Raw genomic sequence first — 27110 nt, 5'->3', positions numbered from 1 at the left:
GTCTAGATATACTAGTCTCATTATGGACCCATATACAGCTCTGGTCTAGATATACTAGTCTCACTATGGACCCATATATACTCTGGTCTAGATATACTAGTCTCATTATGGACCTATATACAGCTCTGGTCTAGATATACTAGTCTCATTATGGACCTATATACAGCTCTGGTCTAGATATACTAGTCTCATTATGGACCCATATACAGCTCTGGTCTATATATACTAGTCTCATTATGGACCAATATATAGCTCTGGTCTAGATATACTAGTCGGCCAGCCAGCCAGCCAGCCAGCCAGGTGACTACAGGAGAGGGGTATGACCTCAGCCAAGCTGGGCAAAGATCAACCATTCAGCTGATGTAAGAGAGGGACACAGTTCACACAAACTGCCACACACACACACACACACCAGCGAGACACTCAGTGACACTGCTTCTCCCTGAGGATCACTCCCTGGAGCCTGTCTGTGTTAGAGGATACCTGAACCTGAGACCAGAACACTGTGAGTAACCTACAATGTGATTAACATTGAACCCTATGTAATGCATGTTATTTACAGTATCTATAACTATATTTATTTGGCTGTGACCCCAATGTATATTATTATTTACAGTATCTTTATATATTGCTCTGGTGGAACCCTGCTTGGGTTTTAGCTCGATCAGAGCGATCAGAGATGACCTTAGAGATCACAGAGATTAGATATGACCTTAGAGATCAGAGATGACCTCAGAGATCACAGAGATCAGAGATGACCTTAGAGATCAGAGATTGCTTTAGAGATCACAGAGATCAGAGATCAATTTACAGATCACAGAGATCAGAGATGAACTTAGAGATCAGAGATGAACATAGAGATCACAGCGATCAGAGATGACCTTAGAGATCAGAGATGAACATAGAGATCACAGAGATCACAGAGCTCATTCTATATCTGCTATGTGTGTAAAAGGTTCATATGACTGAGAAACAGGTAAACAGGTACACGGTGCTTGTTAATATAAATTGATGAATAATTTATTCATTTACAGCTCTGGTAGATAATCTAATAACATAAACCAATAACAGGATGTAGGCCTAGATGACAGAAAATCACAATATGCAGTACTATATGGTGGGGGACGGAGATGGTCAAGATCTTAGTGGTATTTGATGGAAGTTGGATTAGCTAGAATTTGATGGAAGTTGGAGTTCAACCAAAGAAGGATGGATGCTACTGTCTAACGACAAATATACCTAAATGTACTCGACTAACCGGTGCCCCCGCACATTGACTCGGTACCGGTACCCCCTGTATATAGCCTCGCTATTGTTATTTTTACTGCTGCTCTTTAATTATTTGTTAATTTTATTTCGTATTATTTTATATTGTATTTTTTTGTGATTTTTTTTGTGGTATTCTTTCTTAAAAGCGCATTGTTGGTTAAGGGCTTGTAAGTAAGCATTTCACTGTAAGGTCTACACCTGTTGTATTCGGCGCATGTGACAAATAATTTGATTTGATTTTGATTTGATTTAAAGAAGACGCAGACGATCAATGTTTCTGCTATGTGTCTTCTAGTTCTGGGAACTGGCCATTGACTCAACTCTGACAGTTCAAGCACAGAATATTCAGAGAAAGAGTTAAACATTCCGCTTCATTTAATTCCCACATGACCATAACATTGTTTCATTGCTGTGTTTTACTTCACTACATTCAATCCGCATAGCTGAAGTTAAGCTTTACAGCGGGATTTAAATGTAAAGGCAATGTTCCCGCGTTAGCGGAGACTGCATTCACGGTAAATGCTGCATATGTCGGCTCAATCGGAAAATACCTTTACATTTCTATCTCGGAATCTGTAACGCTTCAGCAATCCAGATTGAATAGAGCCCTTGGACTTTAATGTCATCAACCTTTACAATGTCATATCAGCAGATTCTGTCATTAGTTCAAAATGAAAGAACAGGGAGGGGTAGAGCAACAAATAGAGAGGAGAGAGAGAGATGGGGAGAGAGACAAATAGAGAGGAGAGAGAGAGAGAGAGAGAATTGGGGAGAGAGGGAGGGAGAGAAGGAAAACACGAAACACACAGGAGAAGATAACCTCTGGTAAACCCTTACACTGATCAAACACTACAGATAAACAAACCTGTGCCACTACTTCTAGGGGTGGGTGGCTTGTTTTTGTCCAGTGGGCCATTGGAATAACAACAAACAGGTTGTTCACCATCTCGCTCTTCAAATCAGCTTTCAAATCAGTGACAGACTGATGATTTGAAAGCTCCTGTCATCAGCATATCTTTAGACAGAGCTCATGTGCTATTTACAAATCAAACCCTTCCAAGAAGATACAGTGCAGGGAGTTAATGGGTCAATGGAATGGGAAGGATAAGGAACGCTGAGGTTACTATTGGTCATGACAGACCCTCTGTATCTTTCCCCGATAGAGACAGAAACACAGAGATAGAGAGAAGGGGGCATAAGTTAAACTGAGGTTACTATTGTTCATGACAGACCCTCTTTATCTTTCTCCCTTACTGTACTGCAGAGGCTAATCATCAGAAGACAGAGCTAATCTACGTACAAGTCCAATCCCCCATAAAGACAGTACAGACAGTATAGGGAGTCAATGGAAAGGGATAAGGAGTACAGTTGTATATTTATTTAACCTTTATTTAACTAGGCATTTTTTAAAACCTTTATTTAACGGTCCCTCTCAATTAGAGACAACCCCTTTGAATCTTTCCTCTACCATGTCTCCTCCTGTACCTTTCTCTTCCATTTCTCCTCCTGTACCATTCTCTACCATTTCTCCTCCTGTACCTTTCTCTACCATATCTCCTCCTGTACCTTTCTCTACCATGTCTCCTCCTGTACCTTTCTCTACCATGTCTCCTCCTGTACCTTTCTCTACCATGTCTCCTCCTGTACCTTTCTCTACCATGTTTCCTCCTGTACCTTTCTCTACCATATCTCCTCCTGTACCTTTCTCTACCATGTCTCCTCCTGTACCTTTCTCTACCATTTTTCCTCCTGTACCTTTCTCTACCATATCTCCTCCTGTACCTTTCTCTACCATGTCTCCTCCTGTACCTTCCTCTACCATCTCCTACTGCATGGGGTTTTCAAACTGGGGTCTGAGGCCACCTAGGGGTCCGCGGAGGCACATTTTTGGGGGGATATATTTGTTGTGGAAAAATATTGGTTTAGGATGTTTTTGGTGAAAAATAATTATTTTATGAATATCGCTAGCTACAACAGAATACCGTTGTGGATGCAATTTTTATGTCTCTACATCCAGTATGAAGGAAGTTAGAGGTAGTTTCACAAGCCAACACTTACAAGCGTTAGCGCAGTGACTGGAAGTCTACAGGAACAGTTAGCATGCTAGCTGTTCCTGTTCATCGGAATCTGGGGAAGTAGATAAATGGCTTCATTGCCAAAATGTCTAACTATCCCTTTATTATAGAGGAAATTACAATCATTGGAGCTAAATACAGGGTTTTTTTCTGCATAGAAAATTCTTAGACGGCCCGTCTAAGTGGTTGTTTTCGGGATGGAAAGACAGTTTCAGTGTCAACTTACGATCAAAACCAGACAGAAAGCATACAGAAAGTATATTGAACTATATATATATATATACTGTATATTTTTTTTATAATACCTTCTTTGAGAACTAACAATCAAATAAAAGATAAACAGTCCCAAAAAAATTACAACATTTTTAAAAAGGCATTCAGAGCACATGCCAATTAGCTGTAAAACTGCAAAATGGTCTCTCAGCTCCATGCCAAATTAGCACACCCCCACCCAAAAAAAATTCGCAGCTCAATGGGAAAATGTGTAGAATAGCTTTACAACAGCAGAAGAAATTCCGCTGCCAAGATACCTTTCTAGCTAATAGACTATGTTCGAGCTTACACTTCCTCGTCCAATGAACAGTGAGGAGGTCAAAATAATGAAACTGTCTACAAAATCTATTCATTTTAAAACGTTGATTACTGCAGCATAGAACTGCTAGATAGAATCCCATAGGACGTTTCGCTGTACCTTCAAAAAGACAGCCAACGTCTCTTCCTGGTTATTTGTGCTTTAGATAAGTGCTATAACGTTTTATTTTCACACGATCCGGGGCTACAAGTACAAGGGTGTTTATATGTGTGTATTGCGCTTTAAAAGCTACAGAGATTATAGTCAACGGGTCTGTAGACGTGCTGTCTTCATCCATAGAAATCTTCTATTCTATTCTAGTTCTACTTCATTCTATGTCTTTCTCCTTCAGGTTCCTCCAGCAGAACCCCTCCCTTCATCTGGACCCGGAGGTGCCATGGCAGACCTAGAAACAGACAGCAACAGACTTGGAGGCACAATGGCCACAGAGACAGCCACCAGATTGGTGCACCGAAACATGAATAACACCAAGGCTGTGGAGGGCAACAGCGCTCTCTCCAGTGGAGAGGTCACTAACCATGGTGAGGAGTTAGTCGACACAGAGCAATAACAGAAGCAACAAAATATCCTCCACATCATCATCATCATCCTCATCCTCATCACAGATTGATCATATCCTGTATGTAATAGATATGACAGCAGGCTAGCTACCATAACTGATGTTGTTTATTTCTGTGTGCAGTGGAGAAGCATGCTGAGGATTTGATACGGTGGAAGAAGCATGTGGAGGTATGTACCCTGATGTCTCTATTGCACCTGGATGTCACTTACCAAGCAAAGCAAAGTACGCTGTCTATATGTGCCAACTTATGGTATGTGTGTGTGTGTGCCCTGTGCAGCGAGTGAAGAGTGAGGTGATGGATCAGATGCAGGGGCAGCTCAGTGATCTGCTAGACAAGGCCCTGACTGAATCTGTCCAGACATTCACACAGAACGGGAACCATGGCAACAACCATGTCAACAACAACCATGTCACCAGGGACGGGACAGTCACCACCACTAACAACAACCCGCACAGGTTAGGACCTATGGCTTTGATAATACTATACTATACTGTACTGTACTGTACTGTACTATACTATACTATACTATACTATACTGTACTGTACTGTACTATTCTGTACTATACTATACTGTACTGTACTGTACTGTACTGTACTATACTATACTGTACTGTACTGTACTATTCTGTACTGTACTATACTATACTATACTATACTATAATATACTGTACTGTACTATTCTGTACTATACTATACTATACTATACTGTACTGTACTGTACTGTACTGTACTATACTATACTGTACTATACTATACTGTACTGTACTGTACTATTCTGTACTGTACTATAATGTAGTGTACTATACTATACTATACTATACTATACTGTAGTGTACTGTACTATACTATATGTATGACAACACCCAGTCTAGGACCTATGTGCGAGGTAGGGCCCAGTCTTTCCTGGTCAAGAGATGATCGGTAAAAACACCCTAGCTACTGTTTGGTTGTGGTGTAGATGTTTGTGTGAAAGTGAATAGCTGTCTATCTTCTCATGCTGATTTCTACTTCTGTATTCATTTCAGAACCCACACGGAAAAGGATGGAAAAGTATTTATGGACAGACGGTCCATTCTAGAGTTAGTTCATTTTATTTAGTTGTGTGTGGGAGTGGTCTTAAATTGAACCTGATCCATTAGATGTATTGTATGTATTGTATGTATTTATTTACATCACGTATTTACATATTAATCAACTTAACCTTGTCATTGTGGATTAGTTTATTGTACCTAGAGTTTAAGCTTACCTAGAGTGTGTACATACACAACTGAATAAATCCTTTTAAATGCTTGCGCTATCATGCAACATCATTGGATCATGCCGACGTGTCCTGTGGACAGACAGTACATCCTCTCTAGTGGAATGTGTATAAAACATTAATTTCATGTCTAGTGTTTGTTTGTTTGAGCTGTTTGAGATGAACCCCATCAGAATAATGTACTACTGTATATGATAGATAGATGAATCATGTGTGTTTTCCTCCACAGTGAGCTGTTTGAGATCAACCACATTCGGACCATCTACCACATGTTCATCTCCGTGCTCTTCCTGTTCATCATCAGTACACTGACTGTGGACTACATCGACCAGGGCAGGTGTGTGTGTGGAAATGACGTCATGCTGCTTGCTTAGCGAGTAGCGCTTCCTCCTGATTCGACTGACGCTGAGGCTTGAACACAGGACCGGTGCTTTGCACACGTGACCGCCCTCCCGAAGCGTTTTAACAGTCACGTCACGCAAAAAGCTAGCTATTCGGTTGCGCAATCGGGGACACATCAGACTAAGGAGTAAGTTTCACACATCCCCAGGTGCTACAGGTGCTACAGGTGTTAGAGGTGCTACAGGTGTTAGAGGTGCTACAGGTGTTAGAGGTGCTACAGGTGTTACAGGTGTTACAGGTGTTAGAGGTGCTACAGGTGTTACAGGTGTTAGAGGTGCTACAGGTGTTACAGGTGTTACAGGTGTTAGAGGTGCTACAGGTGTTAGAGGTGCTACAGGTGTTACAGGTGTTACAGGTGTTAGAGGTGCTACAGGTGTTACAGGTGTTAGAGGTGCTACAGGTGTTACAGGTGCTACAGGTGTTAGAGGTGCTACAGGTGTTAGAGGTGCTACAGGTGTTACAGGTGCTACAGGTGTTAGAGGTGCTACAGGTGTTACAGGTGTTACAGGTGCTACAGGTGTTAGAGGTGTTACAGGTGCTACAGGTGTTACAGGTGTTAGAGGTGTTACAGGTGTTAGAGGTGTTACAGGTGTTAGAGGTGTTACAGGTGCTACAGGTGTTACAGGTGTTAGAGGTGTTACAGGTGTTAGAGGTGTTACAGGTGTTACAGGTGCTACAGGTGCTACAGGTGTTAGAGGTGCTACAGGTGTTACAGGTGTTACAGGTGTTAGAGGTGTTACAGGTGTTACAGGTGTTAGAGGTGCTACAGGTGTTACAGGTGCTACAGGTGCTACAGGTGTTACAGGTGTTACAGGTGTTAGAGGTGCTACAGGTGTTACAGGTGTTACAGGTGCTACAGGTGTTACAGGTGCTACAGGTGTTACAGGTGCTACAGGTGTTACAGGTGTTACAGGTGTTACAGGTGCTACAGGTGTTACAGGTGCTACAGGTGTTACAGGTGTTAAATGTGTTAGAGGTGCTACAGGTGCTACAGGTGTTACAGGTGTTAGAGGTGCTACAGGTGTTACAGGTGTTACAGGTGCTACAGGTGTTACAGGTGCTACAGGTGTTACAGGTGTTAAATGTGTTAGAGGTGCTACAGGTGCTACAGGTGTTACAGGTGTTACAGGTGCTACAGGTGTTACAGGTGTTACAGGTATTACAGGTGTTACAGGTGCTACAGGTGTTACAGGTGTTACAGGTGTTAAATGTGTTAGAGGTGCTACAGGTGATACAGGTGTTACAGGTGTTAGAGGTGCTACAGGTGTTACAGGTGTTACAGGTGTTAGAGGTGCTACAGGTGTTACAGGTGCTACAGGTGCTACAGGTGCTACAGGTGTTACAGGTGTTACAGGTGATACAGGTGTTACAGGTGCTACAGGTGTTACAGGTGCTACAGGTGTTACAGGTGTTACAGGTGTTACAGGTGTTAAATGTGTTAGAGGTGCTACAGGTGCTACAGGTGTTACAGGTGCTACAGGTGTTACAGGTGTTACAGGTGTTAGAGGTGCTACAGGTGCTACAGGTGTTACAGGTGCTACAGGTGCTACAGGTGCTACAGGTGTTACAGGTGTTACAGGTGCTACAGGTGTTACAGGTGCTACAGGTGTTACAGGTGCTACAGGTGTTACAGGTGTTACAGGTGTTAAATGTGTTAGAGGTGCTACAGGTGATACAGGGGTTACAGGGGTTACAGGTGTTACAGGTGTTACAGGTGCTACAGGTGTTACAGGTGTTACAGGTGCTACAGGTGTTACAGGTGCTACAGGTGTTACAGGTGTTAAATGTGTTAGAGGTGCTACAGGTGCTACAGGTGTTACAGGTGCTACAGGTGTTACAGGTGTTACAGGTGTTAGAGGTGCTACAGGTGCTACAGGTGTTACAGGTGCTACAGGTGCTACAGGTGCTACAGGTGTTACAGGTGTTACAGGTGCTACAGGTGTTACAGGTGCTACAGGTGTTACAGGTGCTACAGGTGTTACAGGTGTTACAGGTGTTAAATGTGTTAGAGGTGCTACAGGTGCTACAGGGGTTACAGGTGTTACAGGTGTTACAGGTGCTACAGGTGTTACAGGTGTTACAGGTGTTACAGGTGCTACAGGTGCTACAGGTGCTACAGGTGTTACAGGTGTTACAGGTGCTACAGGTGTTACAGGTGCTACAGGTGTTACAGGTGCTACAGGTGTTACAGGTGTTACAGGTGTTAAATGTGTTAGAGGTGCTACAGGTGCTACAGGGGTTACAGGTGTTACAGGTGTTACAGGTGCTACAGGTGTTACAGGTGTTACAGGTGTTACAGGTGCTACAGGTGTTACAGGTGTTACAGATGCTACAGGTGTTACAGGTGTTACAGGTGCTACAGGGGTTACAGGTGATACAGGTGTTAGAGGTGCTACAGGTGCTACAGGTGTTACAGGTGCTACAGGTGTTACAGGTGCTACAGGTGTTACAGGTGCTACAGGTGTTAGAGGTGCTACAGGTGCTACAGGGGTTACAGGTGTTAGAGGTGCTACAGGTGTTACAGGTGTTACAGGTGTTAGAGGTGCTACAGGTGTTACAGGTGCTACAGGTGTTACAGGTGTTACAGGTGGTACAGGTGTTACAGGTGCTACAGGTGTTAGAGGTGCTACAGGTGTTAGAGGTGCTACAGGTGTTACAGGTGCTACAGGTGTTACAGGTGTTACAGGTGGTACAGGTGTTACAGGTGCTACAGGTGTTACAGGTGGTACAGGTGTTACAGGTGCTACAGGTGTTAGAGGTGCTACAGGTGTTACAGGTGCTACAGGTGTTACAGGTGTTACAGGTGTTACATGTGTTACAGGTAATACAGGTGTTAGAGGTGCTACAGGTGTTACAGGTGTTACAGGTGTTACAGGTGCTACAGGTGTTACAGGTGTTACAAGTGTTACAGGTGCTACAGGTGTTACAGGTGTTACAGGTGTTACATGTGTTACAGGTGCTACAGGTGCTACAGGTGTTACAGGTGTTACAGGTGTTACTTGTGTTACAGGTGTTACAGGTGTTAAATGTGTTAGAGGTGCTACAGGTGTTACAGGTGTTACAGGTGTTACAGGTGCTACAGATTAGAGCCAAGTCCCTGGGTATGGATTAGAGCCAAGGGCCTGGGTACAGATTAGAGCCAAGTCCCTGGGTACAGATTAGAGCCAAGTCCCTGGGTACGGATTAGAGCCAAGTCCCTGGGTATGGATTAGAGCCAAGGGCCTGGGTACAGATTAGAGCCAAGTCCCTGGGTACGGATTAGAGCCAAGGGCCTGGGTACGGATTAGAGCCAAAGGCGTCCGCATACATAGGTTCGGTTTGCTCCTAGCAGAACTCGGCTATGCGAAGCGACCATCTGTGATCGCATACTCCCTAAAGACCTTCGCTTGAAAAACAGCAATATTACTGTTGTTTGTCCCTCTTGAGCCACTGTAGCAACAACATAGCCAGAAACACTTCCTCAAAATAGTCCAAATTAATCTAAGATAAATCAAGAAATCTGTCAATAGTTTTTACGTTTTTTTACCGAGGAGGTCTTAGTCTTGCAATTTTACATCTAGCTAAGATGTTTGCTGCAGTATTTCTCAAGTAAGAAAATGTGCATAAAAAAAATCAAACTTGGCATCTCTCGTGGAATGACAAAAAACACTTAATGTTCCCACTCCTACTAGGAGTAGTACTGTTGACCAATCACTGACAAACGGGCGTAGACTTCGACTACCGAACTTCGACTTGCCTCAAGAAAAAAAATGTTGTGCACAAACAGCCGGGAAAAAACCTGCCAAAGACCAAAACTAACAAAAAAACGTCACTACATTGTGTCTTGATATATGCGCAAACTGTTTCAACTGGGAAGCATATGGTAAGCTTAAGAGTTTACTCAGGTTTTTGAAGCATCCATTCTATTATATTTGCATATATTCTATTCAATTCTATCCCCAGGCTGGTGCTGGAGTTTGACCTGTTGTCCTATGCTTTTGGGAAGCTACATACTGTAGCTTGGTCCTGGCTGTTGATGTTCAGCTACACGTTGGCCGTGCCCTACTATGCCCTGGCTCTCTGGGGGGCTCTCTACCACCGCAGCCCACTACAGGTGGTACTGTCGGTGGGCGCTGGGCTGGTGCTCTCCGCCATGCAGACCGCTGTACTGGGGGTATTCCCTATATACGTGGTCTTTAACTACCAGCTGCCTCCAGCCTCACGATTCATCATCATACTAGAACAGGTATGGATCATATTTTGTTTTATTGTATAGTAAAGTCACCAGTATGAAATACAGAATTACTAGAAGAGGTATGGATGGATCTGTGTACCTACAGTGGTGTGTGGTGGAGATCTGTCTGATAGTGGTGTGTGGTGGAGATCTGTCTGATAGTGGTGTGTGGTGGAGATCTGTCTGATAGTGGTGTGTGGTGGAGATCTGTCTGATAGTGGTGTGTGGTGGAGATCTGTCTGATAGTGGTGTGTGGTGGAGATCTGTCTGATAGTGGTGTGTGGTGGAGATCTGTCTGATAGTGGTGTGTGGTGGAGATCTGTCTGATAGTGGTGTGTGGTGGAGATCTGTCTGATAGTGGTGTGTGGTGGAGATCTGTCTGATAGTGGTGTGTGGTGGGGATCTGTCTGATAGTGGTGTGTGGTGGAGATCTGTCTGATAGTGGAAAGTTGAGTAAATAAGTAAAGACAATGATGAATATAGACACGAGGAAACAACTTAAAACAAGTAACAACAATATCTCATATTATATGAGTAAAAGTAGAGAACTGGCACATGCTTTTTGAGGCACTGCTGCTTGATGTGGCAGTGTTTGTATTTATCTGGATTGGACACGTCCCATCGCTGCTTGATGTGGCAGTGTTTATATTTCTCTGGACTGGACACGTCCCATCGCTGCTTGATGTGGCAGTGTTTGTATTTATCTGGACTGGACACGTCCCATCGCTGCTTGATGTGGCAGTGTTTATATTTCTCTGGATTGGACACGTCCCATCGCTGCTTGATGTGGCAGTGTTTGTATTTATCTGGACTGGACACGTCCCATCGCTGCTTGATGTGGCAGTGTTTGTATTTCTCTGGATTGGACACGTCCCATCGCTGCTTGATGTGGCAGTGTTTGTATTTCTCTGGACTGGACACGTCCCATCGCTGCTTGATGTGGCAGTGTTTGTATTTATCTGGATTGGACACGTCCCATCGCTGCTTGATGTGGCAGTGTTTATATTTCTCTGGATTGGACACGTCCCATCTCTGCTCTGCTCCTCTTATCTCCACACTGACACTGTCAAAAAAAAAAGGTTGCTTAATAATTCAGCTGGATGACTAGCTTGGTAATTTGTTATCTTTTTTTATAGAGCACTTTATAGAATTGGCAGGAGAATATATGAGACTTTGGATGCAGCAACCAGACCTGGGTTCAAATACTATTTTAAATCATTTCAAAGACTTTAGCTGAACTGGATTGAGCTTAAGTGGTGCAAAGGAACCAATAGAATAGTTAAAAAAGAGCAAACCTTGCCCATCTGACACTCCAGGCAGACTAAAGCAAAGGCTAAAAGTATTTGAAAGATTTCAAAAACTATTTGAACCCAGGTCTGGCAGTAACTCTCTCAAGGACAATTCTCTTCCAATTGCTTGATTTCTCTAAGGGTGTGGAGGTTAATGTGACAAGTTACAGTTATTCATTGGTCATAATGTCCTTGATTAGTTTTATTGCCATAGTTGGCTCCGTTTTCCTTTTATAATGTTTACATGTTGTCTCTCTCCCCTGTTCAGATCCGTTTCCTGATGAAAAGCTACTCTTTCATCCGAGAGAACGTCCCAGTCGTCCTAAAACACAAGACAAAGGAAGGTAATGTAGTGTAATATAATATAATTTAGGTAATGACACAGAAACTACCACCCAATGACGATTTAATTTCTATTTGAGTCATTCAGTGCATTCAACTGACCATGATGAGTTAAATTGTCATTATAGTGTCAGTGACACTGTACAGTCATCATGTACCAATACCTCAAGACCTTGTCTGAAGTGTTTATTGAGGTGACATATAGAACCTCAGAACCTTGTCTAAAGTTATGTTTATAGAGGTGACATATAGAACCTCAGAACCTTGTCTAAAGTGTTTATAGAGGTGACATATAGAACCTCAGAACCTTGTCTAAAGTGTTTATAGAGGTGACATATAGAACCTCAGAACCTTGTCTAAGGTTATGTTTATAGAGGTGACATATAGAACCTCAGAACCTTGTCTAAAGTTATGTTTATAGAGGTGACATATAGAACCTCAGAACCTTGTCTAAAGTTATGTTTATAGAGGTGACATATAGAACCTCAGAACCTTGTCTAAAGTTATGTTTATAGAGGTGACATATAGAACATCAGAACCGTGTCTAAAGTTATGTTTATAGAGGTGACATATAGAACCTCAGAACCTTGTCTAAAGTTATGTTTATAGAGGTGACATATAGAACCTCAGAACCTTGTCTAAAGTTATGTTTATAGAGGTGACATATAGAACCTCAGAACCTTGTCTAAAGTTATGTTTATAGAGGTGACATATAGAACCTCAGAACCTTGTCTAAAGTTATGTTTATAGAGGTGACATATAGAACATCAGAACCGTGTCTAAAGTTATGTTTATAGAGGTGACATATAGAACCTCTAAACCTTGTCTAAAGTTATGTTTATAGAGGTGACATATAGAACCTCAGAACCGTGTCTAAAGTTATGTTTATAGAGGTGACATATAGAACCTCAGAACCTTGTCTAAAGTTATGTTTATAGAGGTGACATATAGAACCTCAGAACCTTGTCTAAAGTTATGTTTATAGAGGTGACATATAGAACCTCAGAACCTTGTCTAAAGTTATGTTTATAGAGGTGACATATAGAACCTCAGAACCTTGTCTAAAGTTATGTTTATAGAGGTGACATATAGAACCTCAGAACCTTGTCTAAAGTTATGTTTATAGAGGTGACATATAGAACCTCAGAACCTTGTCTAAAGTTATGTTTATAGAGGTGACATATAGAACATCAGAACCGTGTCTAAAGTTATGTTTATAGAGGTGACATATAGAACCTCTAAACATTGTCTAAAGTTATGTTTATAGAGGTGACATATAGAACCTCAGAACCGTGTCTAAAGTTATGTTTATAGAGGTGACAAATAGAACCTCAGAACCTTGTCTAAAGTTGTGTTTATAGAGGTGACATATAGAACCTCAGAACCTTGTCTAAAGTTATGTTTATAGAGGTGACATATAGAACCTCAGAACCTTGTCTAAAGTTATGTTTATAGAGGTGACATATAGAACCTCAGAACCTTGTCTAAAGTGTTTATAGAGGTGACATATAGAACCTCAGAACCTTGTCTAAAGTTATGTTTATAGAGGTGACATATAGAACCTCAGAACCTTGTCTAAAGTTATGTTTATAGAGGTGACATATAGAACCTCAGAACCTTGTCTAAAGTTATGTTTATAGAGGTGACATATAGAACCTCAGAACCTTGTCTAAAGTTATGTTTATAGAGGTGACATATAGAACCTCAGAACCTTGTCTAAAGTTATGTTTATAGAGGTGACATATACAGTACTAGTCAAAAGTTCGGACACACCTATTCATTCAAGGGTTTTTCTTTATTTTTTTTTACAATTTTCTACCTTGTAGAATAATAGTGAAAACATCAAAACTATGAAATAACACATATGGAATCATGTAGTAACCAAAAAAGTGTTAAAAACATCAAAATATATTTTAGATTTTTCAAAGTAGCCACCCTTTGCCTTGATGACAGCTTTGCACACTCTTGGCATTATCTCAACCAGCTTCACCTGGAATGCTTTTCCAACAGTCTTGAAGGTGTTCCCACATATGCTGAGCACTTGCTGGCTGCTTTTCCTTCACTGTGCGGTCCAACTCATCCCAAACCATCTCAATTGGGTTGAGGTCGGGTGATTGTGGAGGCCAGGTCATCTGATGCAGCACTCCATCACTCTCCTTCTTGGTAAAATATCCCTTACACACCCTGGAGGTGTGTTGGGTCATTGTCCTGTTGAAAAACAAATGATAGTCCCACTAAGCCCAAACCAGATGGGATGGCATATCACTGCAGAATGCTGTGGTAGCCGTGCTGGTTAAGTGTGCCTTGAATTCTAAATAAATCACAGACAGTGTCACCAGCAAAGCACCCCCACACCATCACACCTCCTCCTCCATGCTTCACGGTGGGAACTACACATGCGTAGATCCTCCGTTCACCGACACTGCGTCTCATAAAGACACGGCGGTTGGAACCAAAAATCTCCAATTTGGACTCCAGACCAAAGGACAGATTTCCACCGGTCTAATGTCAATTTCTCGTGTTTCTTGGCCCAAGCAAGTCTCTTCTTATTATTGGTGTCCTTTAGTAGTGGTTTCTTTGCAGCAATTTGACCATGAAGGCCTGATTCACTCAGTCTCATCTGAACAGTTGATGTTGAGATGTGTCTGTTACTTGAACTCTGTGAAGCATTTATTTGGGCTGCAATTTATGAGGCTGGTAACTCTAATGAACTTATCCTTTGCAGCAGAGGTAACTCTGGGTCTTCCTTTCCTGTGCCAGTTTCATCATAGCGCTTGATGATTTTTGTGACTGCACTTGAAGAAACTTTCAAAGTTCTTGAAATGTTCCGTATTGACTGACCTTCATGTCTTAAAGTAATGATGGACTGTCATTTCTCTTTGCTTATTTGAGCTGTTCTTGCCATAATATGGACTTGGTCTTTTACCAAATAGGGCTATCTTACCACCCCTACCTTGTCACAACACAACTGATTGGCTCAAATGCATTAATAAGGAAAGGAATTCCACAAATGAACTTTTAACAAGGCACACCTGTTAATTGAAATGCATTCCAGGTGACTACCTCATGAAGCTGGTTGAGAGAATGCCAAGCGTGTGCAAAGCTGTCATCAAGGCAAAGGGTGGCTAGTTAAAGAATCTCAAATATAGAATATATTTTGATTTGTTTAACACTTTTTTGGTTACTACATGATTCCATATGTGTTTGATGTCTTCACTACCATTCTACAATGTAGAAAATAGTAAAAATTAAGAAAAACCATTGAATGAGTAGGTGTATCCAAACCTTTGACTGGAACCGTACAGTAGAACCTTAGGGCCAGGATTATTTCCTGACCATGTGGCCTGACCAAGATAAACTAGGCCCTATATTGATATGACATCACTGATATATGACATCACCTCAATAGACAATACTGCTTGACTAATGACATCATTGTGTTTCTCAGGAGAGGGTCCCAGGTTCCCAACGTTCTCCAGCTACCTCTATTTCCTTTTCGCTCCCACCCTCATCTATAGAGAGTCTTACCCCAGAAACCCACACATTAGATGGAACTATGTTGGCATAACCTTCGCTAAGGTACGCTATTTTTCTACTTTTAATCTTAATGATAGATTGTCTGCATTATTAACCAAATAGCGCTGCAGATATACACTTCCTGTTTTAGGCTATTTTAAAATAATCAGTGAACATATTCACCCTAATAATAAATAGTTGATTGGATTTTATACTGTAAAGTGTTTTTCCAGAGCCCAAATTGCTTTATATATTAAGGGAGAGACTCCCATTATATGCCCTCTGTTGGTAGAGGTGTTGAATGCAGCCTGTGGCTCAGTATTGTTCCAGGAGCAGGTCATTGACCTACCATTAGAGTTCAGGTCTCCAAGGTATGCTATAGTTTAACTGTTATCTTTCATCTCATCAGTATGTACAGTATGTTATTGTATATACTGTGTCCCATTTATTGTCTTTATGATTCTGAACTCTGGACAGATTCCTCTGCCATGGTTAGCCATGGGAATTTGGCAAGACTGCACAAAACAGATCTGGTACCAGGCTTGCCATGGCTGACTTTTCCATTTACCCTCAACCTGTATCCCTCCCGTCCTTCACACAGATTCTGGGCTCGCTGTTCTATGGTTACTTTATCCTGGTGAGACTGTGCATCCCTGTCTTCATGAATGACAGCAACACGCCTTTCAGCACCAGAACACTGGTCCTAGCCCTTTTCCATGCTACACTTCCAGGTAATTCATCAGTCAAATGTATATATAAAGCCACATCAGCAGTAGAATGTATTCTAACTGGGAGGTATGAACTGTAGTGCCCTTATGGTATTTGCACTTTTTTACCTTTATTTAAGGAGGAAAGACCTCATCCAATGTGAACGAATCAGGTTGTAGACCCAGAATGTACTAGACAGAAGGCTTACTGACACAGTTCTAGTTTGTTAGGTTAGAGGTTGAAGGTCAAAGTTTGTTTTTCCAGGTCAAACCTAAATGTATTTGTCACATGCTTCGTGAACAACAGGTCTAGACTAACGGTGAAATATTTACCGACAATGCAGAGAGAAAGAACATAGATAAATAATAGAAAGGTTAAACACTTATTAATAAAAGTGATAATAAACACACAGTGAGTAACGATAACTTGGCTATATACACGGGGTACCAGTACCGAGTCCATGTGCAGGGGTACGAGGTCATTGAGGTAGATATGTACATATAACTAGGAATATAGTGACAGATATTAAACAGCAGCAGCAGAGTATATGATGAGTCAAAATAATTAGTGCAAAAAGGGTCAATGCAGATAGTTAAATAGTTAACCAAATAGCTAGCCTGACTACATTTTACATTTTAGTCATTTAGCAGAAGCTCTTATCCAGAGTGACTTACAGTTAGTGAGTGCATACATTTTCATACTGGCCTCCCGTGGGAATCGAACCCACAACCCTGGCGTTGCAAGCGTCATGCTCTACCAACTGAGCAACACGGGGGGAACTATTTAGCAGTCTTATGGCTTGGGGGTAGAAGCTGTTCAGGGTCCTGTTGCTTCCAGACTTGGTGCATCGGTACCACTTGCCGTGCAGTAGCAGAGAGAACCGTCTATGACTTGGGTTACTGGAGTCTTTGACAACTTTTAGGGCCTTCTTCTGACACCGCCTGGTATTGAGGTCCTGGATGGCAGGGAGCTCGTCCCCAGTGATGTACTGGGCCGTACGCATTACCCTCTGTAGCACCTTGTGGTCGGATGCCAAGCAGTTGCCATATCAAGCGGTGATGCAGCCAGTCAAGATGCTCTCAATGGTGCAGCTGTAGAACTTTTTGAGGATCTGAGGACCCATGCCAAATCTTTTCAGCCTCCTGAGGTGGAAGAGGCGTTATCGTGCCCGGACCTTAGTGATGTGGACCCAGAGGAACTTGAATCTCTCGACCCGCTCCACTACAACCCCGTCGATGTGAATGGGGCCGTGCTCGGCCCTCTGTTTCCTGTTGTCCATGATCAGCTCCTTTGTCTTGCTGACGTTGAGGGAGAGGTTGTTTTCATGGCACCACACTGCCAGGTCTCTGATCTCCTCCTTATAGGCTGTCTCATTGTCGTTGGTGATCAGGCCTACCGCTGTCATGTCGTTGGCAAACGTAATGATGGTGTTGGAGTCGTGCCTGGCCAAGCAGTTGTGGGTGAACAGGGAGTACAGGAGGGGACTAAGCACACACCCCTGAGGGGCCCCCGTGTTGAGGGTCAGCGAGGCGGATGTGTTGTTGCCTACCCTCGCCACCTGGGGGCGGCCCATCAGGAAGTCCAGGATCCAGTTGCAGAAGGAGGTGTTCAGTCCCAGGGTCCTTAGCGTAGTAATAAGCTTTGTGGGCACTATGGTGTTGAACGCTGAGCTTTAGTCAATGAACAGCATTCTCACATAGGTGTTTCTCTTGTCCAGGTGGGACAGGGCAGTGTGGAGTGCAATTGGTATTGCGTCATCTGTGGATCCAGTGTTTGGGATGATGGTGTTGATGTGAGCCATAACCAGCCTTTCAAAGTATTTAATGGCTACAGATGTGAGTGGTATGAGGCGATAGTCATTTAGACAGGTTACCTTGGTGTTCATGGGCAGAGGGACTATGGTGGTCTGCTTGAAACATCTAGGTATTGCAGACTGGGTCAGGGAGAGGTTGAAAATGTCAGTGCATGCTCTGAGTACGCGTCCTGGTAATCCGTCTGGCCCTGCGGCCTTGTGAATGTTAACCTGTTTAAAGGTCTTACTCACATCGGCTACGGAGAGCGTGAACAGCTGGTGCTCTCATGCATGGTTCAGTGTTGCTTGCCTCGACGCTAGCATAGAAGGCATTTCGTTTGTCTGGTAGACTTGCATCACTGGGCAGCTCGCGGCTGGGTTTCCCTTTGTAATCCATTATAGTTTGCAAGCCCTGCCACATCCGACGAGTGTCATAGCCGGTGTAGTAGGATTCGATATTAGTCCTGTATTGACACTTTGCCTGTTTGATGGTCGTCAGAGGGCGCAGCAGGATTTCTTATAAGCGTCCAGATTAGTTTCCCGCTCCTTGAAAGTGGCAGCTCTAGCCTTTAGCTCAGTGCGGATGTTGCCTGTAATCCATGGCTTCTGGTCGGGACATGTACGTACGGGTCACTGTCGGGATGATGCTGTCGATGCACTTATTAACGAAGTCGGTGACTGATGAGGTAAACTCCTCAATGCCATCGGATGAATCCCAGAACATATTCCAGTCTGTGCTAGCAAAACAGTCCTGTAGCTTACCATCCGCTTCATCAGACCACTTCCGTATTGAGCGCGTCACTGGTACTTCCTGTTTGAGTTTTTGCTCGTAAGCAGGAATCAGGAGGATAGAAGTATGGTCAGATTTGCAAAATGGAGGGCGAGGGAGAGCTTTCTATGTGTTTCTGTGTGGAGTAAAGATGATCTAGAGTTGTTTCGCCTCTAGTTGCACAGGGGGACATGCTAGTAGAAATTAGGTAAAAGGGATTTCAGTATTTCTGCATTAAAATCACTGGCAACTAGGAGCGCCACTTCTGGATGAGCATTTTTTTTTGTTTGCTTATGGCCATATATAGCTCGTTGATTGTGGTCTTAGTGCCAGGATCGGTCTGCGGTGGCAAATAGACAGCTACAAACACGATAGATTAAAACTCTCTTGGTAGATAGTATGGTCTACAGCTTATCATGAGGTATTCTAACTCAGGCGAGCAGAACCTTGGATATTCGAGATCGAGCACCAGCTGTTGTTAACAAAGAGACACACACCTCCCCCCTTGAGTTTACCCGACGCTGCCGTTCTGTCCTGCCGATGCATAGAAAAACCAGCTAGATGTAAATTATCCATGTCCTTGTTCAGCCACGACTCAGAGAAACATAGGATATTACAGTTCTTCAGGTCCCGTTGATAGGATAGTCTCGAATGAAGCTCGTCCAGTTTTTTTCTCCAGTGATTGTACTTTCGCCAGTAGAATGGAGGCTAGAGGCGGTTGTACTTGCCAACGTAGTTTCGTCAGGGTCTTCTATTACACCGCCTTTTTCTTTTTAGAGTCTCTGGGATTAGGGCCTGGTCCGGGGTGAGTCTCTGGGATTAGGGCCTGGTCCGGGGTGGGTCTCTGGGATTAGGGCCTGGTCCGGGGTGAGTCTCTGGGATTAGGGCCTGGTCCGGGGTGAGTCTCTGGGATTAGGGCCTGGTCCGGGTTGAGTCTCTGGGATTAGGGCCTGGTCCGGGGTGTGTCTCTGGGATTAGGGCCTGGTCCGGGGTGAGTCTCTGGGATTAGGGCCTGGTCCGGGGTGTGTCTCTGGGATTAGGGCCTGGTCCGGGGTGAGTCTCTGGGATTAGGGCCTGGTCCGGGGTGAGTCTCTGGGATTAGGGCCTGGTCCGGGGTGAGTCTCTGGGATTAGGGCCTGGTCCGGGGTGAGTCTCTGGGATTAGGGCCTGGTCCGGGGTGAGTCTCTGGGATTAGGGCCTGGTCCGGGGTGAGTCTCTGGGATTAGGGCCTGGTCCGGGGTGAGTCTCTGGGATTAGGGCCTGGTCCGGGGTGAGTCTCTGGGATTAGGGCCTGGTCCGGGGTGAGTCTCTGGGATTAGGGCCTGGTCTGGTGTGAGCAGTATGTCCTGCGCCTCCGACTCGTTGAAGTAGACATTTTCATCCTAATCTCCCCATCCTCCCTCTCCCCATCCTCCCTCTCCCCCATCCTCCCTCTCCCCCATCCTCCCTCTCCCCCATCCTCCCTCTCCCCCTTCTCCTCCCTCTCTCCCCCCTCCTCTCCCCCACTGTTCTGATGTCCAGAAGCTCTTTTCGGTAATAGGATCATCAGCGCAAAAAAACCACACAAAATAGCAGAATTGTTCAGGAGCCCGTAAAACAGCTGCTATACATTGATCATATAGATCTACAGGTGATCCATTTACTATGAATGACAGGGAGGGTGTCTCCCAGAGAGATAAAACACTGTTCTATATCTATGATGTCTCCAGTCTATTCCCTAATATGTGATAGGAGCTAGCATTACAATGAGATAACAGCACAATGCAAATAGCATTAATACAACCTCTGAGTTTATGGCTGTGTTGTGACCTGATGTGTCAGTAGGTTGTCGTGTTTCTTACTGTGAGGTAAGTAGACAAGTCAGATCAATTGTTGGGTTACTTGAGTGCGTTCTGATAGGGGGTGGTAAATCTCTTTCTTTCTCTCCCCCTCCTCTCCCCATCCTCCCTCTCCCCCTTCTTCTCCCTCTCTCCCCCCTCTTCTGCCTCTCTCCCCCTCTTCTCCCCATCCTCCCTCTCCCCCATCCTCCCTCTCCCCCTTCTTCTCCCTCTCTCCCCCCTCTTCTCCCTCTCCTCCCAGGTATGTTGATGCTACTGCTGGCGTTCTATGCCTTCCTCCACTGCTGGCTAAATGCCTTCGCCGAGATGCTACGCTTTGCAGACAGGATGTTCTATAAGGTATAACTTATTGTTTTCACACACTCTCACACACACACACACACACACATACACACAAACACAAACACACACACAGGCACACACACACACAAATAGTCTACATGTAATACCTCTGTAAGACACTGTTTATTGGTTATAATCAGACCAATCGTGTCGAAAAAAAGGTGTTTAAAATGGCGTAGAACCAAATAAAAAAAATTTTTCATTAATTTGTTCTGCAGGACTGGTGGAACTCGACGTCGTTTGCCAATTACTACAGGACCTGGAACGTGGTGGTTCATGACTGGCTTTACTACTACGGATACAGAGATTTTCTCTGGGTAACTATCTCCCTAAATCTCTCCCTAAACATAGCCCCAAATCTCATACAGACCCACTGTAGCCAAGTTCCTGGGTTAGCGTCAAAAACAGAATATTCAAGAGATAAAAAAAATCCAGAGATGAAATGGGATTGACCGTCCACAACCCTGTTAAACCCTGCTTGTAAAAAAGAGCTGACCTACTCTAACACTTAAAAGGCTTAAAAAAAAACGAGAACTGTGATGAAAAGGTTCAAAATGACTTAAAACTGCAGAGCAAATAAAGCCATTGGCAGTATAAACATCACCTTGCTTGGAGAACTCCCCAGATACAGTTGCCACACATGTTAAAAAGACATGTCCCTTCAATTAGGTAAAAGCATGTGCAACTGTGTCAAAATGAACAACCAATGAGCAATGGTGGAAAAAGTACCCAATTGTCATACTTGAGTAAAAGTAAAGATACCTTAATAGAAAATGACTCACGCAAAAGTGAAAGTCACCCAATAAAATACTGCTTGAGTAAAAGTCTAAAAGTATTTGGTTTTAAATATACTTAAGTGTCAAAAGTAAATGTAATTGCAAAAATATACATTAGTATCAAAAGTAAAAGTATATAAATAATTTCAAATTGCTTATATTAAGCAAACCAGACGGCACAATTTTCTTGTTTTTGTTAATTTACGGATAGCCAGGGGCACACTCCAAAACTCAGACATCATTTATAAACTATGCATTTGTGTTTAGTGAGTCCACCAGATCAGAGGCAGTAGGGATGACCAGGGATGTTCTCTTGATAAGTGCATGAATTTGACAATTTTCCTGTCCTGCTAAGCATTCAAAATGTAATGAGTACTTTTGGGTGTCAGGAAAAATGTATGAAGTAAAAAGCGCATTATTTTCTTTAGGAATGTAGTGAATCAAAAGTAAAAGTTGTAAAAAATATAAATAGTAAAGTAAAGTACACCCCAAAAAACTACTTAAGTAGTACTTTAAAGTATTTTTACTTAAGTACTTTACAAGACTCCCAATGAGAACACAGTAGCAATTACAAGACAATTAGCAGTTGGGTGTGTGCAATTGGAAATTAGCGCAGGCACAGATGATCCACTTTAGGTATTGACCAGATACTCTAGTGGCCGCTCTAAAAAATGAAAATAAATGTTTAAAAAAATTGAAGGCAGTCGGGAGAAGGCAAGATCAGGTGGGACCATTCTAGCCAATGAGAGGGCAGATACGTGTGTAAACGTATCTCTCACGTCACCCCACTCCTCCGTACACTCCACTGGCTTCCAGTTGAAGCTCGCATCTGCTACAAGACCATGGTGCTTGCCTACGGAGCTGTGAGGGGAACGGCACCTCCTTACCTTCAGGCTCTGATCAGTCCCTACACCCAAACAAGGGCATTGCGTTCTTCCACCTCTGGCCTGCTGGTCCCCCTACCTCTGCGGAAGCACAATTCCCGCTCAGCCCAATCAAAACTGTTCGCTGCTCTGGCACCCCAATGGTGAAACAAGCTCCCTCACGACGCCAGGACAGCGGAGTCACTGACCACCTTCCGGAGACACTTGAAACCCTACCTCTTTAAGGAATACCTGGGATAGTATAAAAGTAATCCTTCTACCCCCCACCCCCACAAAAAATACAAAAATAAATAAGGTTTTAATTAAGGATAGGGTTAGACATAAGGTTAGCAGTGTGGTTAAGGTTAGGATTAGGCATAAGGTTAGCAGTGTGGTTAAGGTTAGGTTTAAAATCACATTTTAAGAAGATACATTGTAGAAATAGACGGGGTTTATGAATTTGTGGCTGTGGTAACTAGTGGCGATTAGGCACACCTCCGATATAAAGTGTTTTTTCTCAACGTTGCCGGGATGTCACGTGTCCTACTTTCATGTATATCAGTACACTCGATTCAACCTAATCATTACGAAACTTCTAAATAAGCCACGTGTAGCAAATAAGCCATTAAATGTTTTGTTAACCAAATTCGACACTCATTGACCTCCATATAAAAACTCCTCACCAAAAAAACACCACCTGCTGGAGAAGTCAGATGGGCCCAGTTATCCCTCTTGCTTCACCTCCTCCTCTCTGGCGCAGGCCATGGAATCTTTGAATGGAATGGCAAATTAACAGAAATACAAAGACATTACGTGACTTGCCTCACAGTTAAATAAGTTACTTTAAAATGAGTCTGTACAAGTGAAGGCTTTTTATATGGACGGACAATGTGTCTCAAACGGCACCCTATTTCCTACATCCTGCACTACTTTTTATAAAGGGAATATGGTGTGATTTAGGACACAGGCAGTGTCATGTTCATTGTGTATGTCCACTCATCCCTGTGACCCTGTCTAACCCCTAACCTTTGACCTCTAACCCCCGACTGTAGCTGTCCAGGAGGAAGTTCCGTACGGCGGCCATGTTGTCAGTGTTCGCCGTGTCGGCCTTGGTCCATGAATATGTCTTCACCCTGGGCTTCGGATTCTTCTACCCCGTAATGTTCTGTCTCTTCGCTTTCTTCGGAGGTGAGCCACACACACACACACACACAACACACACACAAACACATGCACGCACACACACACACGTTCTGCCTCTGCACTGTCATCAGAAGTGATCCAGAGCCATAGACTATATGGGACAGTTTCCCGGACACAGATTAAGTCTACTCCCTTTAATATGCCTTCAAGAATACCTCTGTGATTATACACTGTACCTGCTCATTATTTGTTTTGACAACAGAAAATGGTTTGAGTCTCTCTCTCTCTCTCTCTCTCTCTCTCTCTCTCTCTCTCTCTCTCAGTGGCATTCAACTTCACTCTGAACGACAAGAGGCAGAGTCCTGTGTGGAACATCTTGATGTGGACCTGTCTGTTCATTGGCCAAGGGGTCATGGTGTGTCTGTACTGCCAGGAGTGGTACGCCCAGATACACTGTCCTCGCACTGGGGTAGGTATCACCCACAGACAAACATTATATACCATACATACATGTTTACATATATTACGCTGGGTTACGTATCACAGTTAATTGTGATCAGTTCCTCTTGCTGCAGGATTAGAAAACACTGCAGTACCCAGTACAACGTTATGACAGCACTGCAACACTGCAGTACCCAGTACAACGTTATGACAGCACTGCAACACTGCAGTACCCAGTACAACGTTATGACAGCACTGCAACACTGCAGTACCCAGTACAACGTTATGACAGCACTGCAACACTGCAGTACCCAGTACAACGTTATGACAGCACTGCAACACTGCAGTACCCAGTACAACGTTATGACAGTGCTGTCAGTCCTCGTAAACCACATTAATCTGACTGTGGCACAAATACACAAATCTCTGTTTCAGTCTCTCTCTGTTTCAGTCTCTCTCTGTTTCAGTCTCAGTCTCTCTCTGTCCTCATCACTTTCACACTAGTCTCACATGCAAGCAAACACCCACACACACACACACACACACACACACACACACACACACACACACACACACACACACACACACACACACACACACACACACCAACAGGTCACACGTGTTAGCGTGTGGACATGGATTCTTTCGAAAGTCTGAAGATGGGGTCGTGACAGGGGATTACCATCATTAATTCACCAGATGTGGGGTCCTTGGGTTGGTATGCCAGATGGTCAGATACTTCTTACAGCACAGCACTGTACTCCGTTAAGGCTCAGCACCCAACTAAGGCACGCTCCAAAGCCACTGGGACTTCAGTCGCAGTGTCACACAATGGTTTACAGACAAATACATGAATCTAAAAATAGAAACAGAGCTGTAAAAATATATAAAAAAACTGACAAACTGCAGGGATATGAAGTTAATTGTTACACTCGTCTCCCGAGTGGCGCAGTGGTCTAAGGCACTGGCTGTGCCACTAGAGATCCTGGTTCGAATCCAGGCTCTGCTGTAGCCGGCCGCAACCGGGAGACCAATGGGGCGGCGCACAATTGGCCCAGCGTCGTCCAGGGTAGGGGAGGGAATGGCCGGCAGGGAGGTAGCTCAGTTGGTAGAGCATGGTGTTTGCAACGCCAGGGTTGTGGGTTTGATTCCCACGGGGGGCCAGTATGAAAAAATAAAAAAGAATAATGTATGCACTAACTGTAAGTCGCTCTGGATAAGAGCGTCTGCTAAATGACGTAAATGTAAACAACAGGCTGTCGGAGATTAGAACCCTTTCCTGCAGTCAAATGACCTCATGGGTGGAATGTTATTCATATATTTTTTCTAATTTCAGAATGAATACACTTTTTTTTCTTTTTTTTACAGCAAAAAATCTGATGTTTCTATGTCAAACGGTTTTGTTATAATTCTGTCTTCTGTGATGTATGTAAAGTGTAATATTGGGATGCAAACTCATAATTGAATACATTTCAACTCTATATCTGACATGGTACAGGTGTCTTCTTTTTTTAAAGCCTATAACCATGTGTGTGAGGTGTATACTTTAGTTTCAGAGTAAATTTGTTAAAGACTACCAAGAAACACTGCAGTAAATTAAAACCACAAAAACAGTTACAGTGCTTTACAAACAGGTGACAATGCTTTTCTAAAACGGTGTGTGTATGTGTGTGATCTCTCCCAAACAGGCTAGCTTCTGGGAGTTGGTGACACCAAGATCCTGGTCCTGCAGTAACCAGGAGACGGCAGGAGGCGGCAGGTAGCTTAGTGGTTAAGAGGCGTTGTGCCAGTAACCGAAAGGTCGCTGGTTCTAATCCCCGAGCCAACTAGGTGAAAAATCTGTCGATGTGCCCTTGAGCAAGGCACTTAACCCTAATTGCTCATGTAAGTCGCTCTGGATAAGAGCGTCTGCTAAATGACTAAAATGTAATGTAAATGTAGCCAGGTCTGAGACCACACCATGGAACCGACCTGCTTAATCCATGGATTGAGACATGGGGCTGTGTCTCAAATAGTAATCCCAGCTGTTCAACCCTCCACTTTGAACTTGGTGTCAAGGGGGGGGTCGTCAAACCCAGCTGTCAACCTTGCCTTTGATCCTTGGCTAAAACAGAGGCCTTTTGAGAGTGTGATTCGTTGATAGAATCCTGGAAGGAAACAATATCTAATGTGGAATATAAACAGAGGCTGTAGTAGTAGTAGTAGAAGATGTGTGTGTACTGCATGGATGGAACATGTTATGTATGGATTGTGTATCTATGGATGTGTTTAACTATACTTGTGGGGACCAGAAGTCCCCACAAGAATAGTAAACAAACAAACATTTGACCAAATGGGGACATTTTTTGTTGGTCCCCACAAGGTCAAATGCTATTTCTAAGGGGGTTTATGGTTAAGGTTAGAATTAGTGTTAGGGTTAGAATGAGGTTAAGGTTAGGGTTAGGAGCTAGGGTTAGTTTTAGGGTTAGGAGCTAGGGTTAGGTTTAGGGTAAGAGTTAAGGTTCGGTTTTCGGGTTAAGGTTAGGGTAAGGGTTAGGGAAAATAGGATTTTGAATGGGACTGAATTGTGTCCCCCCACAAGGTCAGTTATACAAGACTGTGTGAACTGAAATGGCATGGGCAGCATTCTGTATTATTTAGGTGTCAAGACTTCCAAGCCAAGGAACGCAATTTTTAACAAATTGTAATGTTCTATTGTTTAAATTCGGACATTCTCCACTGAGTTTTATTGTTTTGTAAATTCAAGATAATTTGTCAATTGTGAAGACATTTGTAAATTAATGCAAAACAAAATCATATCACATTTGCAAACGTATGCTTCAAATGTTTGATTTTCTTTATTACGATACTGTATTAACACTTTTTTTTGTTTTTACACTTTCTAAAGACGTCTCAATAAAATATGGTTATAGATATGAA

General features: G+C 43.3%; 2 protein-coding genes across 2 annotated transcripts; both read left to right on the top strand.

The window, feature by feature from the left end:
- Nucleotides 1–378: 378 nt before the first annotated feature.
- On the top strand, nucleotides 379–27110 carry LOC311138547 (sterol O-acyltransferase 2-like). Its single transcript, XM_084173285.1, has 15 exons — nucleotides 379–505; nucleotides 4268–4457; nucleotides 4619–4665; nucleotides 4776–4954; nucleotides 5525–5578; nucleotides 5987–6094; nucleotides 10102–10384; nucleotides 11930–12005; nucleotides 15452–15582; nucleotides 16121–16250; nucleotides 20868–20965; nucleotides 21187–21285; nucleotides 23660–23795; nucleotides 24074–24219; nucleotides 25880–27110. Exons 2-15 carry the CDS (start codon nucleotides 4313–4315, stop codon nucleotides 25952–25954), a joined length of 1707 nt encoding a protein of 568 aa, XP_084029411.1. The 5' UTR covers nucleotides 379–505; nucleotides 4268–4312; the 3' UTR covers nucleotides 25955–27110.
- On the top strand, nucleotides 6109–9271 carry LOC311138273 (uncharacterized protein; the record flags this gene model as incomplete). The annotated part of the gene is made up of 6 exons (XM_084172958.1): nucleotides 6109–6113; nucleotides 6292–7081; nucleotides 7154–7936; nucleotides 7973–8341; nucleotides 8540–9088; nucleotides 9170–9271. The coding sequence occupies 6 exons, from the start codon at nucleotides 6109–6111 to the stop codon at nucleotides 9269–9271; spliced, it is 2598 nt and encodes an 865-aa protein (XP_084029084.1).

This window comes from Coregonus lavaretus, assembly GCF_964263955.1.
Source record: "Coregonus lavaretus genome assembly, chromosome: 12".
NCBI classification, from domain to species: Eukaryota; Metazoa; Chordata; class Actinopteri; order Salmoniformes; family Salmonidae; genus Coregonus; species Coregonus lavaretus.
The sequence above is the reverse complement of the archived record's forward strand: the minus strand, read 5'-3'. Positions and strand labels throughout refer to the sequence as shown.

Coding starts and splice junctions, on each gene's coding strand:
- LOC311138547 (XM_084173285.1), top strand. CDS start 4,313: ATGGCAGACCTAGAAACAGACAGCAACAGACTTGGAGGCACAATGGCC. Junction 4,458..4,618: donor TGGAGAGGTCACTAACCATG/GTGAGGAGTTAG, acceptor TTCTGTGTGCAG/TGGAGAAGCATGCTGAGGAT. Junction 21,286..23,659: donor GATACAGAGATTTTCTCTGG/GTAACTATCTCC, acceptor CCCCGACTGTAG/CTGTCCAGGAGGAAGTTCCG.